The 14467-nt window shown below is 52.3% G+C and overlaps 1 protein-coding gene across 9 annotated transcripts in view; it reads left to right on the top strand.

Moving 5' to 3' along the window:
* Positions 1 to 292: 292 nt before the first annotated feature.
* Positions 293 to 14467, top strand: part of PPP1R12B (protein phosphatase 1 regulatory subunit 12B) — an 84472-nt gene continuing 70297 nt past the window's right edge. For 8 of the 9 annotated variants that reach the window (XM_042887106.1, XM_042887115.1, XM_042887107.1 and 5 more), the window contains exon 1: positions 293 to 580. In XM_042887106.1, coding sequence (XP_042743040.1) covers positions 293 to 580 — 288 coding nt within the window. Of the gene's footprint in view, positions 581 to 6008; positions 6030 to 14467 lie in introns of those variants that run through there. The other variant, XM_042887111.1, reaches the window with a different exon arrangement.

Consider the following 14467-nt stretch of genomic DNA (forward strand, 5'->3'; position numbering starts at 1 on the left):
GGGAAGGCGGGCGGGGGGCGGGGACGGGCGCGGCGCGCGGGGGATGCCGGGAGTCGTAGTCCGGCGCGCGCCCAGGTGCGGCCGCGCGCGGGGGCTGCCGGGAGCCGCGCGGTGGCGCGGGGCAGGTGCGGCGCCCCCCGCGGGAACTACAAGTCCCGGGATGCCGCGGGGCGCGGGCGCTCGGGGCGCGGCGGCGGCGGCGGCGTAGCGGCGAAGATGGCGGCGGGGGCGCCGCGCCCCGCTCCGGGCTGAGGCTCCGCGCCGCTCCCTGCGCCTCAGTGCGGCGGCGGCGATGTCGGAGCCGGAGCACCTGGGCGGGAAGCGGGCCGAGTCGGCGCGGCTGCGGCGGGCCGAGCAGCTGCGGCGCTGGAAGGGCTCCCTGACCGAGCAGGAGCCGGTGGCGGCGGGGGGCGGCCGAGGGCGGCACCGAGGGGCCGGGGGATCCCGCGTCCGGTTCGAGGAGGGCGCCGTGTTCCTGGCCGCCTGCTCCAGCGGGGACACCGAGGAGGTGAAGCGGCTGCTGGGCCGCGGCGCCCGCGTCGACACCACCAACGTGGATGGGCTGACGGCGCTGCACCAGGTGCGGGCGGGACCGGACGGGTCGGTGGGATCGGGTCGGGTCGGACGGGACGCGCGGCGCCCCGCGGGCTGTTTGTAAACAGAGCGGTGTCGGGACCGCGCGGAGCGGCGGTGCGGGGCGGGACGGAGCGCCGTGATGAGAGCGGAGCCGGGATGTGCGGGAGCCGCGGCGGTGTCACAGCGCTGCCCTGCGAGCCGCGAACGGCCCCGTGCAGGGCTGTGCTGAGGGCGGGCGGTGCCGCACCGAGCCGCCCGGCTCCCGTTGGGACGCGCGGATTTTGCTCGGGACCCCGCGGCTGCAGAACGGCGAAGCCTGCAGGGAAACCTGCGCTGGGTTTTGCTCGCACGGCGCTGCGCGGTACTGAGGGCTGCCCCTCGGTGCCGGGAAATCGCGGCCGGTTCGGAACCAATAGCAGGGTTGGTGAAATTGCGGCTGTAGAACGGCTTTGCTGTTCGTTTCCAACCCTGCTGTGGCTGCGCTGCGCCCACCCGGCCTCGAACGCCTCCACAAATGGGGGCAGCCCGTTGGAATCCCATCCCACAGCACTGCGTCTGACAGCGAGATCGACCTGCCGGCACGCCGGGCAGAAGGAGGGCTTGGTGAGCTGGGGGTGTCGTGGGCTGAGTGTAGCCATGGGATGGGGAGAGCACAGCCTGGGAATAACACCTGTAATAACATCGTTGTAGGCACCGGTGCTTTAATAGCACAAACAACCACCCAACCCGGTTACTGCTCTCTTTTTTGCTTGTTTGGCATCAAACTGAAGCACTGGGACGTCGAAAAGCTCCATTCACAAGCTCACCTGCTTGTGGCTGTCACTGCTGGGCAGAGGTCTTCATATTCTTCTTGAGCTCCAAAAATAGGCAAATGGCACGGAGCTCACAGTCTGCTCTTCAGTAGTTTGTTGTCATGTAATTAAGCAAACTACAGATGTCAGAGTCAGTAATGGGAGGTGATTGGAACAGGGAGAAGACTGAAGCTAAGGTGGGAGCTGGGAGCCCCTGGGGGGGTTTTGCTGCGGGAGCTGTGGTGGATTCTGCCCAGAAATGTCAGCACATCCCTGCTGTGCAGCACGGGACGCCCGGCCAGGAGCGCATCATGGGGTGCGTTGGATCCGTCAGACATTGATCAATGGGCAATTATTGCTGCAAGGTCACGTTTCTTGAGTGTGTGGCAAGCAGTAATCACCAGGCAGACCACAAATACAGCTCTGTACATGGGAAGAATTTGTGTCTTAGCAGCCATCAGATGATGGCAGCACCTGGGCCCTGGTGCTCTGCAGAGCCTTCAGGTGAATGAGATGTTGAGCAGATGCTCACTCCCAGAGATGGGCTCTTACCTCTGAAACCTCTCAGGAAGGAAGTTGGTTTTCTCTATCTCATGTCAACTTTGTTCCCTTGTCTCACTGAAGTTTTCTCATGTGTGTGTTGTAGCAGTACTGAAGCAATGTGTGGCTGAAGAGAGGTTTTGTGCACCCAAAAGGGACGGGATGTGTTTGGTGACAGGTTCTGCATGTATCTTCATGCTGTAAGCCTGTGTTGGATGAAAATGTTTGCTGTCACTTTGTTATCTCCGATCAGGTCTGAAATACCTTTGGTCCCATGTTATGGGGAATTCTGCTATTATGGGAAAGCGTTAGCTGAGGTGATTTGACTAGCGGACTGCATGGGAGGATTCTCTTAATATCTCCTCTGAGCATTATGCAGAGTGGAGCAGATGATGGTGAGCATTGACTTTGGTTTAATATTGGTAAAACCAAGCAGCCACGCAGGGAGCAGAGAGGTGCAGCTACCAGAAAGAGTTTGCTTTGCAAAAAGGGTGGGTAATCTTTTTTTTTTTTTCCTTTGTTTAAAGAACTTAGTGAGGCTTGCTCTGTACCAGTGCATGTCTGTGTAGGTAATGGAAGGCTTAATGAAGTCAATTGTCTTAATTTGTCAGACTCAGCATCTGCTTCTGTTAAACAGGAGGCCGATCTTACAGATGGGAAGTCATCTCCCAACCTTGTAGGCAGTGCTGTTCTGTCTTTAAGGGCTCTTTCAGAGAGGATGACAACATAAAAGATTGTTTATCCTTCGTCTGCCCTTTGATGATGTACCGGTTGTTTTCCTCTTGTGTTTTCCAAGGAGAACTGAACTGCTGATGAATCTGCTCCCAGGGCTGTCATTTGCAGTCCCATTGAAGCAGTCTGGCTCTTCTGATGGCTTTGCAGGACAACGCACAGCCGTTCAGAAGCTGCTCTGTTAGAAGCTGGGTACTTTGCACAGCGATTCTGCCTCAGCCAAGTGATTCTGGAGCCTCGCTGGCAGTCCCAAATTAACCGAGTCCTGTTCCTGAGTCAGGGCTGTAAAACTGTGAGTGCGTCTGGTTGCTTTGCAGAGCTCACCAAAGCAGTGCCCACGTCAGCGGAAGGCGGCCAGTTGTTGATTGCTGTTAAGCAAATTTGGCCTTTTATTTGCTTTCAGACACAGGGTGTGTAGGCCTGGGGAAGCAAAAGGTAACGCGGTTGCTGACCAAAAAGTCCAGAGGTGGGCTGTGGGCTGCTGGCTGTCCAGCTGGGACGGTCCGTGGAGCAGAGGTTTGCTCGTTGCTCTGTAGGAGCTGCAGGGAGGCTGAAGCAGAGTGGGTTTCTTTGCAGGATAACAAGGATGGAGCCAGCATTGCTGCCAGAAGGGCAGTGGCTGCTCACGCAGATCCTGCACAGCAGGTCCTGGGAGGAGTTGGTCACCAAAAGGCAAAAGCCAGCTCGTGCCTTGGAGAGAGCAGTTGTAGCACTGTGCATTGAGTGAGAACTCTCCACCACAGAACGAGCGAGGCTGGCAAAGACCTTCCTGGTGTTACAGAGCTGTGTTTGGGGCACCACCACAGCTGTTCTTTCAGGTAATTCAGCTTCAGGTCTCTTAACGGAGGGCAGCGATGCCATACATCAGGCTGTGTTTTTTAGAACTGGGTGGCTGCATTGTCTATAAATACATTAATCCTTAGAAGAGAAGGTTATCTGGGGACAGCCAGACCTTTTCCACTGTGCTCTGCAGAGTTTCTTTCCAAATACGTGCTTCTGTTAATGAAAGTAGAAGTTGCAGCCTGTGCTGTACTTAATATTGCTCATCAATCTGAAATCTGATGCTGTCAGGAGTTGGGTTTATCAATAGGGTAACTGCAGTGCTTTACTTCAGCCTTCCCTCATAAATGGGGTACAACAGTGTCCTCTGCCTGACGTGAGGAAGCTCAGGTGCTGACATACAGCACAAACGTGGCAGGCAAACCTGGTTCCCATCCGAAGTGCAGCTTCACCAACCTAATGCATTTACTCTCCTGCTTTACTCAGTCCCACTTCTGGCTTCATGCTTTGTCCCCATGGGTTCATTCAGCTGTCTGTCCTTTGTGTCTCTGTTTCAAAACAGTCTCCTCAGTGGGCACAATTAACTCCAGACTAAACAAACTAACCTTGAAGCGAAATGAGTCGGAGCTGCTGCTCTCTGCAGCGCTCAGGGAAAGCCTTTATTTTGTTTCGGGGCCGTTCCTCTGTAAGGCTTCTGCAAACCGAAGCCATCAGCAGCAGGATTCAGCTACTGGGTGCTGGGAGGAAGCAGTGCTTTAGTAAGTAGGTGGGTATTTCTGGTGGGAAATGTGCATCTTCATCATTTCCTTCCTCAGCCTCTATTTGCCCATCTAGAGATCAGGTTGTCGAGCTCTGATCCTTCCACAAGCAGTGAACAAGTGAGCTGGCAGAGGGTTCAGCTGCAGTTTCCTATGTGGCAGCAGGCAGAAGGGATGTGCCTGGTCCTTTGGAGCTGTGCAGGGGCAGCTCCTCGTGTCCACAGCACTGCTGGGCCGTGCAGAGCTCCGCTCCTGTGAGAGGCAAAGGGACCTGGGGGGAAGCTGGTTGTATGCAGGAGGTGCCAGAAGCTTTCTGACTTTGACAAATGCGATTCTCGAGCCTGCATTAGAGATGGAGACACGTCGTTAATGCTGCATGCTTGTCTGAATCAACACTGTTTGACAAGGTTGAGAGCTGCCTCAGCAAAAACACGGGAATGGGCCATGAATGCAGGGCCTGGAAAGGGCTGCTGCCCCGGGCTCGTGTCTTGCAGCTGATGTTAACGTGGCTGAATCCCACTGAAATGCTAAGGATGGTGTTTATGCGCAGCACTGCGCTGTAGCTGGGCAGCATCCTGGTATTAGCATTGTGATTTCTATCACCTCTTGCATATTTGAACGGTGAGCGTTAGGGGCTGGGAGCTGCTTCTGCTGCCAACAGGTACGGAGACTTTGAATTGAGATGAGGTGCTATGGGACTCGTGAGGCATCTTAACTGCAACGTGTTGTAATATATTGGGATAATAGCTGGCTAATATTAAAATATCAGGCTGTGGGGCTGGTGTGCTGCCTGTCAAACGAGGATGATTATTACCGTAAGTCAGAAAGACGTGCCAGGCTGTGTGTATTAGAGCAGTATTTTTAAGCTGGCTGGGAGAGGGGAATGCTGCGTTGAGTGGCCATATAAATACAGGGCAGGGGGCTTTAAATGCTTGGAGGTATCTGCTGTGCTTGTTAACAAGTGGTGTTTCTGCACAAGGCTGGGATGGAGAAACCCCTGCTGTGCTGGGGAGCTGCAGCCCCACGCACACACTGCAGGCTCTGCTCCGTGAGCGATCTGGCTGACCCCCCTGCTGGCTGCACGGCCTGAGCGAGGTGAAGGTGCCCGGAAAAATCCCAGGGTCTGAGTCTGCAGTTTATTTTCAGCTGTCCCGAGGGGAGGTGCAACAGCTGTCCCTGCCGTCTCCTTTTTGGGCTGCAGCAAACTGATCTGTGGTGCTCGGAGATGGGAGCTGTGTGCTGAGTGGGGGTGGTTCGGTGGGCTTTGACGTGGGCTCCCCTCAGCACAAATGATGCAGAAGAGCTTTGCAGCTCGCGGGGCCCCATCTTGTTTTCTGTCGCCTTGCTGGGTGCCAGGTGAGCACATCTGATCCCCGTGCTGCTTCTGCTGCCTTCTCAAGCTGCTGGAAACGGGGACGTCAGAATCCTGGATTCAGACACCCACGCAGCTCCTCGTGACAGCATTAATTATCATGTACAGTAGTTAAAAGCGAGCAGTGTTTGGGAAAATACACCTAACTGCACTCTTGTTAAATTTTTTTTGGAAGACCCGTCTCCTTGCAGATCAAATACGATCCTTTTTCATCTGAAGAACAATCCTTCCTGAAGGATAAATGCTGTGGTTTCTTTCTTGGTAGTTTTCTGTTGGCTTTTATTTTTTGGCACTCTGTTTTTTCTTGGAAGCTGCTCTCCTGTAACTGAGCAAACCAGGGCAGCCTTTGCTTGTCGGTCTCCCTAGGAATGTTTCCATGCTACGACAAGCTGACCTTGCAGAGGGACACCAACAATTTCAGCATTGCTTTTCCAGCATTCAGCCTTGCTCATAAATCCTTGTGAGATGTACAGAATGCGGGTGAGCACCTGCCAGTGGCCTTTTATGTGTCACTGCCTTTTCAGGATAGAGCTCAAGCTGGCCCCTCTCTGCCTCTCGGTGCTGGAGCATTGATTTGCCACAGTGGTTGCTCACCATCCATTTCTGGAATCCATCTGAAGCCACCTCCTATTTATAATGTGTCATTCCTTGCTGTCTCAGACAGTTAACGGTATTTTGTTACAAAGCTTCCTGCTTTCTGCATCTGAAAGTGTGTGATGGCAGCAAACCACAGACGAGGGGCTGCCATGCTGTGTGAGCGCAGTGCTGGTGCAGTGAGGCAGGACTGTGCAGCACATCTGCTGTGTGGCCTCTGCCCATCTAACCTGGGTTGTGTCTGCTTAGCTGGGGCTGGTAAATGCAACGCCACGACCAAGGGATGCCAGGCAGTTGGAGCTGGTGGGGCCCGACTGCTTTGTTGGCTGGCTGGATGCATTCTGCAGTACTGCTGCAGCTGTTCTGAGGTCAAATTGTGACGCAGGTGGATCTTCTTCCAGGATCTGAGTTTGTATGAGCATCAGCTTTATCCAGTACTGTTATCAGTGATGGGTTTTGAGTGGCAGATTGATACTTGGCACAAGGTGTGTTAATAGGGATTTCTTCCCTGGGAAGTTGCTGGGGAAGCTGAACTCTGACCCGGCAGGTTGCGTGTGATGAGGCTGCTTTTAATTGCTTGGGTACAGATGGGGCAGTGCTCCAGGTCCTGCCACTGCCAACAGAAATCCTGGGGTTCTGGAGGGCTGAACGTTCAACTGTTTGTGTCTAAAAGACCCTTTTGCTGTCCTGTTTGTTCTCTGGTGTTTGTAAGCAGGGCGATGCTCCAGTGTAGGCAGCGCCCTGTGTGGATAGCAGCCTGCTTTGAGCAAGTTGGCTGCACAGCACAGCCCCAGCTGCCCAGGCAGGGCTGCACTCTGAGCCCCACAGCTCACTGCCAACATCACAGCCTTGTGGGGAGCTGGATTTCTTTGATTTGTGTTGTAAAGTGATGTGACCACACCAGCAGAAGTCCCTGCGAGCTCCAATCCTGTGCTGGGGTCTTTAGGTGAGCTTTCCAAATGGTGCTCACACTGTGGGTGTTATCCACGTGTTGCATTCATGCAACGATTTCTGATACCAAAAATGATTACTCTGGCAAAGGTGCTTTCAGCACAGCTGGGCAGCACATGCCCAGTGCTATGTTACACATATCAGCACGTCTGCATTTTCTGATAGAAGAGCTGGGTTTTAAGCAGCCTGCAGCAATCATCTCAAGCAGGCTTATGGATACTGAACTTAAATAGCTCTGTCTAGAGAGGGTTAGCAAGTGCTGCTGGCCTTCTTCCAGTGGAACTGGTACGTGGCTTAAGCCTTTAAAGCCGGTTTTATCACTTGATGTGTGCTTTCGGTTCTTGTCTTGCTTTGGGCTTCTTTGTTGTTCTTTGGAAGCAGTTGAGCTCCGTGCTGCTCTGGGGCAGCTCTGCTGCCTGCTGATGCCCTCCTCAGCTGCCTTAGCTTGTGGGGCACCCGCTCTCCATGCACAAGCCTCAAAAGGTAAAAGTTTGTGCTTATAATCATTGTTTCACTGATGCTGGAGAAGCAGAAAGTCCATGCTGTGGTTCAGAGCCTCTTCTGATAGCTTACCCGAGCAGTTGCTGTGCCTGCTGCTCACCCTGCTGCTCTGCATCCCTGGGAGCTGGGCAGGTCTCTTTCTGCAGCCAGCACAGGGATGCTGCTGCTCACCAACCGGCTGCACTTCATGTGGCTGCTCGCCTTCCAAGCCCAATGTTTGGACTGTTCTGTCAGCCAGATCTCGCCAGTTTGCCTGTAACAGACACCTCCAGAAACCATAGCAAAGCTGCACTGTGCCCACTGTCCCGTTGTACATGAGGGGAGCAGCTCTGTGTGCTGGGGAGCTGGGCCAAGCAGGAACTGGAAAATGAACCTTCTGCTAAGAAAAACTGAAGGACATCGGAATCTTAAAAGGCCAAGTGTCTTCTCAAATATTAAAGCTTTAAAATTAAAACTGGGTGATTTTTAAACGGCCAAATATTATTGTGTTGTGCAAGTCATGAGCAATAACGCTCTGTATTTAGTGGGGATGCTATTGAATTTGTGGGTGGTTTGCTGCAGCAGCACCAAGATCGTGTTTCTTAGTGTCCTCTAAGCTGTGAAGATGAATGTGTATGGGATGTTACCTTGGTAATGCTTGATTTTTGGACCCTTTTTCTGTTCCTAACTTACTGTATCCTGAACGAATGCGCCCAGCTGAGCACAGGATGGAAGTATTCTTGTAAAGGATGCATTTCAGCTTTGCAGTTTGCAGTGGCTTTTCTTGTCTGCCTTGGCTGGCTGACAAACAGAGTGTGACCTTCGTGGCTCTGAATGGTTTGTCTTCTAAATTGATATCACTTGAGTTATTCTGAACAAGCATTCCCTCACGCCGAAAAAGATAAGTGGAACATTTGTCTGCCTCTTGTTGGGAGACTTCAGGGCCGCGCCAGCCTGTGTGCCAGCAGAGCCAAGGTTTAAACTTCAGAGCATATTGCACGAGTTATTTTTGATCCCCGTTAATAGCGACTATAGAAAGAGCCCAGTGCTTATGGCCAAATATTGTCTTATGGCTATTTCAGGTTTTGGCTTCTCTTCCATCTCCGACTCCATCGATAGAGAAATTCCATTCGTTTCCATTTAGTTTAGGTGCTCTTAATCTTTAAGAACATTTTTCAGTGTTGCAGAAAGCGACCGAGGAACAAAGAATCGATTGTGGCCATTGGCAGCAGTTCCACGTGCTGGCATTCCAGCCAGCTTCCTGCACACTGTGCTGCTGCCTGAGCAGCCGAGGCCTCATCCACACCAAGAGCTGCGCTGGGGAGAACGAGGTGCTCTGACAAGACGAGACTCCAGGGTTATGTTTCCCATGGCAGTGGTGGGAGCATCGCAGTTCTGAAGCCTTGGGCTGCCACGTGCGTCTCCCCTGGGTGCCTCCCGTTGCTTTGCCTTCCAGGACAGTCCTCCCAATGCTGGAATACTTGCTTATCCTCAGCTGCTACACTAAGGCTAGTTCTAATCAACCTTCCCAACCAACTTGGTATCTGTTGTATCTCTTTCAATTGGAGCACGCTGGAATTATTCCGGATGCTGGAAGCACAGTGTGCCATCTGTTTATATAGAGGCCCAGTGATATTTTCTGCTTTTGTTCCTTTCCAGACAATTTCTAACGTTTCCTTTGCTTTCTGAGCCTGGAGCTGATGTTTTCCTACAGTTATTTGTTATAATCATAAGAGCTTATTCCTGGATGGCAGTAATAAGCTCAAAGCCTTTCATTTTGGTGCACGGCTTCATTTCATTAGGTGTATTTTCTTGCCTGTGACTCACTTCACAGTTACCCACATTGAATTTCATCTGTCACTTTCTCAGCAGTCACCCAGCATTGTGAGATTCATCCTTTTCTCCCCTCTCCCGAACAGTTTCAGCAGCCAGCTTTATCACTATTCACCTCATCTTCCGGATCCTTTGTTCATCACATTGGGCAGCACAGAGCTCAGGGCACAAAATCTGCTGTGTATCCTTCAGGGCTGACCCTGCTGAGCAGATATTTGTAGCCATGCAGGGACCTTCCATCCTCCCCGTGCCAGCTGTGTCTCCAGGAGCTGTGCTGAGGGTCTGGTGAGGAGCTGGTTGGTTCGTGTTGCCCTTCGTGCTCATTTCCCTCCAAGCAGCTCCAGTGGATTTGTGTATCTTACAACTCCCCTCTGTAAAAGCCTTGCTGCTCTCTTCCAAAATAGCACGACCACCCGTGTGTTTGTTATCCTGTGTTATGCCATCTGCTAATGGCAGTGCCAGCAGCTTGGTTCCTTGGGCTTTTGATCAGATCTCTCTCTATCCCAGGAGTTTCCTCACTTCCTTATGAGCCCTCCTGTCCATTCCCCAGCCGTGCAGTGAGGCGCATCCTGCTCATCCAACCTAGCCAAGCTCAGATGTTGCTGATTCTTCCTGCAACCTCAGCTCCTCCCCAGTGAGCTGCTGCTCTTCTTTCGCAGCTGGCACTGAGCTGGGGCTGCTCTGTGACACCCCAAGTCCTGTTGGTGCTCACTGCTTCCCCTCCTCAGCAGAAATGGGTTCAGCTGCCCAGAGGTGAGGTTGTTTCATGGCTCTGACACAGACCTTGCCCTCTCCTAAATGTTTACCACCTGTATTGTGGCACTCAGTGTGAGGTTTGCCTGCTGCCACCCTCCTGTGGTGCAGCTTGTTGCACAGGTGACACAGTGCAATGAAGGTGGAAATGGCCATCCTCTAGCTGGACTTCCACCTGGGTTTGTTTTACTTGAAGGCTGAGGTTCACCTGTTGGCCTAGCTACTGCTTGGCTGCTGCTTCTGCAGATAGCTCTGGAGGTGGAGAGCTTGCTTGCCCTGCAGTTCTCCCTTTGCTTTCTTGCTTTACCCTTTTCTGTCTGTGTCCTTTTTTGGCAGCAGGCACTCTGAGGCTGTGTGACACTTGGAAGTCCTGGCGGAGCACTCAGGAGTTGTTCTGGGCTGCTGCTATCTGAACCACGCAGGGCATCTGCATGGCACTGGAGTGGGTGTACATTTCACTTACAGGAGATTGGATCAGGTCAGATTCTTTGATCACAGAGACCACAGTTCTCGATGGGTCTCTGAGCATCATTAATGTCACTGGGGAAGCTGACGCCTTGGCTGTGCCCAACCTCTACAGCTCCTGCCTGGCTCTGTAGGAGCGCTGTAGGAATGGGGTTGGATGGGTGCAGCACTGCTGCTGATGGAGCACCTCCAGAGCTGAAGAGCAGCTCAGCAGAGCATTCTCTTGCTAAGTAAACCTATGGCAAACGAACATCCGTCTTCAGGAGTGAAACTTGTGAGCTTTTTAATTACGACATGTAGTTGTTTCAGTCAGGGATTAAAATTTCCTTAATTTAAGGGCAGGATTTTGTATTTCATGCCTTGATCGGGTGTCAGCGAGTGCGGGCTGAGTGGAGCAGTGACACACTGAGTGGTCAGAACGGCTGAACTGGTGTGACTTGAAATGCTAATGCTGTTCTGCACCAGTAGGAAACTGGCAGCCCCTGCTTTTCAGTGACAGAAAGACTTTATTTTTAGTGCTGGCACTTCATCAGGCACTGGACTCGCTTCAAGCTCTTCTCAGATGGTATGAAGCCTCCAACTGCTGTGGAAATAATGGGTATTAAATAATGCTGGAAGTAGGGAGACGGAGATGGTGAAAAGAGAGTGAGGTGATGATCCAGGTTGGATTTGAAGGAGCGCTGTGAGCATCGTGGTGCTGCAGGAGGGGCAGCAGAGGGAGCGCAGGTGGGAGGCAGCAGGGCTGATCCCAGCAGCTCTGTGCACAGCAGATCACTCACATGGCTGTTGCTGACCTGGCTGGTTTCACCTGAGTGCTGTCTGATGGCGATGCAGGAAGCTGGGCAGGAAGGCTGGCAGTGCTGTGTGCCCTCCCAGGCAGCAGATGGACTGGAGCCATTCAGCTCTGCCCAGCTGTGCTGGGGTGGGCTGGGCAGTGTGTGTGTGTGTGTGTGGCCCTCTGACCTTCTCTTTCTTTAAAGCATCAGTTCCTGTTGCCTAAAGAAGGCAGTGCTGGAAGCTGCAGCACACGAGGGCTGCCCTGCAGGGAGCAGGTAATGCACCACGCAGCAGCAATGAGCTGCTGTGCTCCCAGCAGTGCCGCTGCACAGCCACAACAAATCCTGCTAATTGCCAAGAATTTTACAGGAGTTCAGCTGAGCCATTGGTGGTCTGGTGAGGTGGATCTTTACCTCCTCTCCAATAACTGTTGTAACCCAGACTGCGTATAAAGGTGGGGAGAGTTTCAAAACGTGGCCTCTGCTCCCAGCAGTTTTCTCCACCCGATGTTTTGTGCTGCTGTTTCATCTTGAAAATGCTGCGCTGGAGAAGTAATTATGCCTTTGCAGCATCCCTCTTCTCCCTTGTGCTCTTCTGGGTTTTTGTTGTGCTAATCGTTGAAGGGATTTGTTGTTAGCTCCTTTTGATGACTGGCATGGATTGTGCCCAGTGCTGCTTCGTGTTGGGTTTTGTTTTCTTTCTAATGGAAAAATCTGACACAATCCATATCTCTTTTCCTGCCTGCATGAAAGGTATGACTCAGCTGCTGCTTAAAAACAAAAAGCAATGCAGCTAATTGATCAGAAGAGAAAATGAATGATACCCTTTCATTTTGTTTCTCTCCCTTTTCCTTACTATTTCAGTGCCAAAGCCACCTCCTTCTGCCAGTTCCAATCCTGTTGGTTCAGAGTGAGCCCTGCATGAGGGTTTGGAACAGAGACTTGCAAGCTGAGTTCCTGGCCCAGCAATGCCAGTGTGGGACATGGCAGCAGGTGGTGCAGAGGAGGGGTGGGAGGCACAGAGCTGCTCAGCAGGAGCTGCTTTGGTGCTCCTCAGGCTCACAGCCCATGCGGGCCGCGCTGCTGCAGGATGGGGAATTTTTGGTAGTTGTGACGAAAGTCCCCTGTAGTGCAGAGCTGGGATGGTGAGGCACGGATGCAAGGTCGTCCCTGGGTGCTGGCAGTTGCTGGTGGTGACAGTTGTGAGGCTATTTCAGGAGTGCTTTTCTCTTTGTTTTCTGTGAGCAGCTCTCTCCGTGTTCCCAGATTTAACCCTGACGCTGCTCAGCTGTCATCGAGCTCGCCTTCCTTCAGGGGCTGCTGCCTGTTTGTGATATATGTTGATATCGTATATTTACTCTTCCTTTGCGTTCAGGGGAAGTTCGACTCCCTCCAGCTCCGGGCTGGCCTTGTCCCACGTATTTTAGACTTATACCAGGAGAATATAACACAAGTCCTGTCATTTAATCTCTTTGATTGTGACCTGTGTGTCGTGACAGCAGGACACAGCAGCCTGCTGTTCCTCCTAGTCTGGTGTGTTTGCAGGCAATGGCTGCTGCCATCGGTGCGTTCCTCTGGTTTGCAGTGGTTCTGACCATTTTCAAAGCTGCTCAGTGGCAGCAGTGCTGGGATGTGGGCTGTCCTCTGCCTCTATCTGCTTACTGAAGGCTGATTTACAGTTTGAAATATGGGTGAAGTAAATCCTGTGCATGGGGAGATGTGGGAACATATGGCTGGGGCAGGTGGGGCCGGCAGTCTGCATTTAAACCTCCTTAAGCTGCTGTGGAGTGGGCTCAGATGGAGTTGGGAGGACATTTGGCCTTGAGTTTTGTGCTTCTCATTGCCTGTGTTTGCTGCAGGAGCGCTCGAGCTCTTCGTTTAGCTGGCAGAAAACCTTTAGATGGGCTTTGATGTGATGTGGCTCTGTCTGATATTGTCACAGATAATCCTGCTGGTAATGTTAGGAAGAAGTCTGAACAAAGCCCACTTTTGTTGTCCCGTATCTAATGCAGAATCTTTTACAGCTCGGTGGTGGTGCGGCCTCTGCCATCCAAATGAGCCCAGGTTGAGTTTCCAGCATAGAAACATAATTCAGAAGAAGGCTAGAGGTGTGGGCAAGCAAAGTGAGCATCTAAACCTCCAAAATGTCAGTGCTGGAGGGGAATGGCTGCAGACACAGTGTGAATATGTGCACATTTGCCTGTGCTGGTCTGACAGCCTGAATGCTCGGTGTGATGGCAGCGTGTCTGACCAGGCAGCTTGCACACTGCATTTGCTGTGACAAGTGGCATTACCAAGCATGACTTCTATGCAGGAACCATGAGGAGTGTTACCTGAGAAGGTGACACTGTGGGATTATTAGATTTTCACTCTTCCATGCAGTAAGAGTTACCAGGATAGCGCTGTGTCACAGGACTGATGTCTTCATAGCAGAGGCACGCGGCACAGAAGCTGAGTTCCTTCTTTTCCCTTTCTCCATCATACCTCCGCCTCAAGGAAATGCAGAAGTTCTCACTTAAATCCTGAACAACAGAGGACGGAGCACCAGAGAATTAAATAGAGCCCAAATTAAAATCACAGGAATTATTACAGGTTTCCTGGCTGACTTTGATTCCGAGCTCTTGATTACTGCTGCTATTCTATTACATGATTTTATGACAGTGGGTGATGGACTGTTTGTAAGCTAAATATTTACTCAGTGGGGCTGCATTTAGAAATGCAGCGTGCTCTCAGCCAGTTCTGTGCTTGTTAAATGTGCTGGTGGACACAGTGCTGCCAGCCCATGCAGGTAACAGCTGCTGAGGTGCTCAAACTGAGCACTGATGAGAGCTGTTCTGCTTGAAAACCACGGCACTGGGTTGTGTTAATGTACCAGCATGGGCCAAATGCGATGCCCTCAGCTGTCCCTCGTGCCCCCCAGACCCCTGCCCACCTTGGCAGCCCTCCTTTGGATGCTCTCTTTCTGTCCTCCTTACAGCATGGCACCCAAACCAGCACACAGGGCTGGAGCTGAGGCTTCCCCAGCGTGGAGCAGGGCAGGCTGTGCTCAATTTGGTGTATGCCCAG

Source organism: Lagopus leucura, unplaced genomic scaffold, assembly GCF_019238085.1.
Source record: "Lagopus leucura isolate 7727_CA_CO unplaced genomic scaffold, USGS_WTPT01 Super-Scaffold_100073, whole genome shotgun sequence".
Lineage (NCBI taxonomy): Eukaryota > Metazoa > Chordata > Aves > Galliformes > Phasianidae > Lagopus > Lagopus leucura.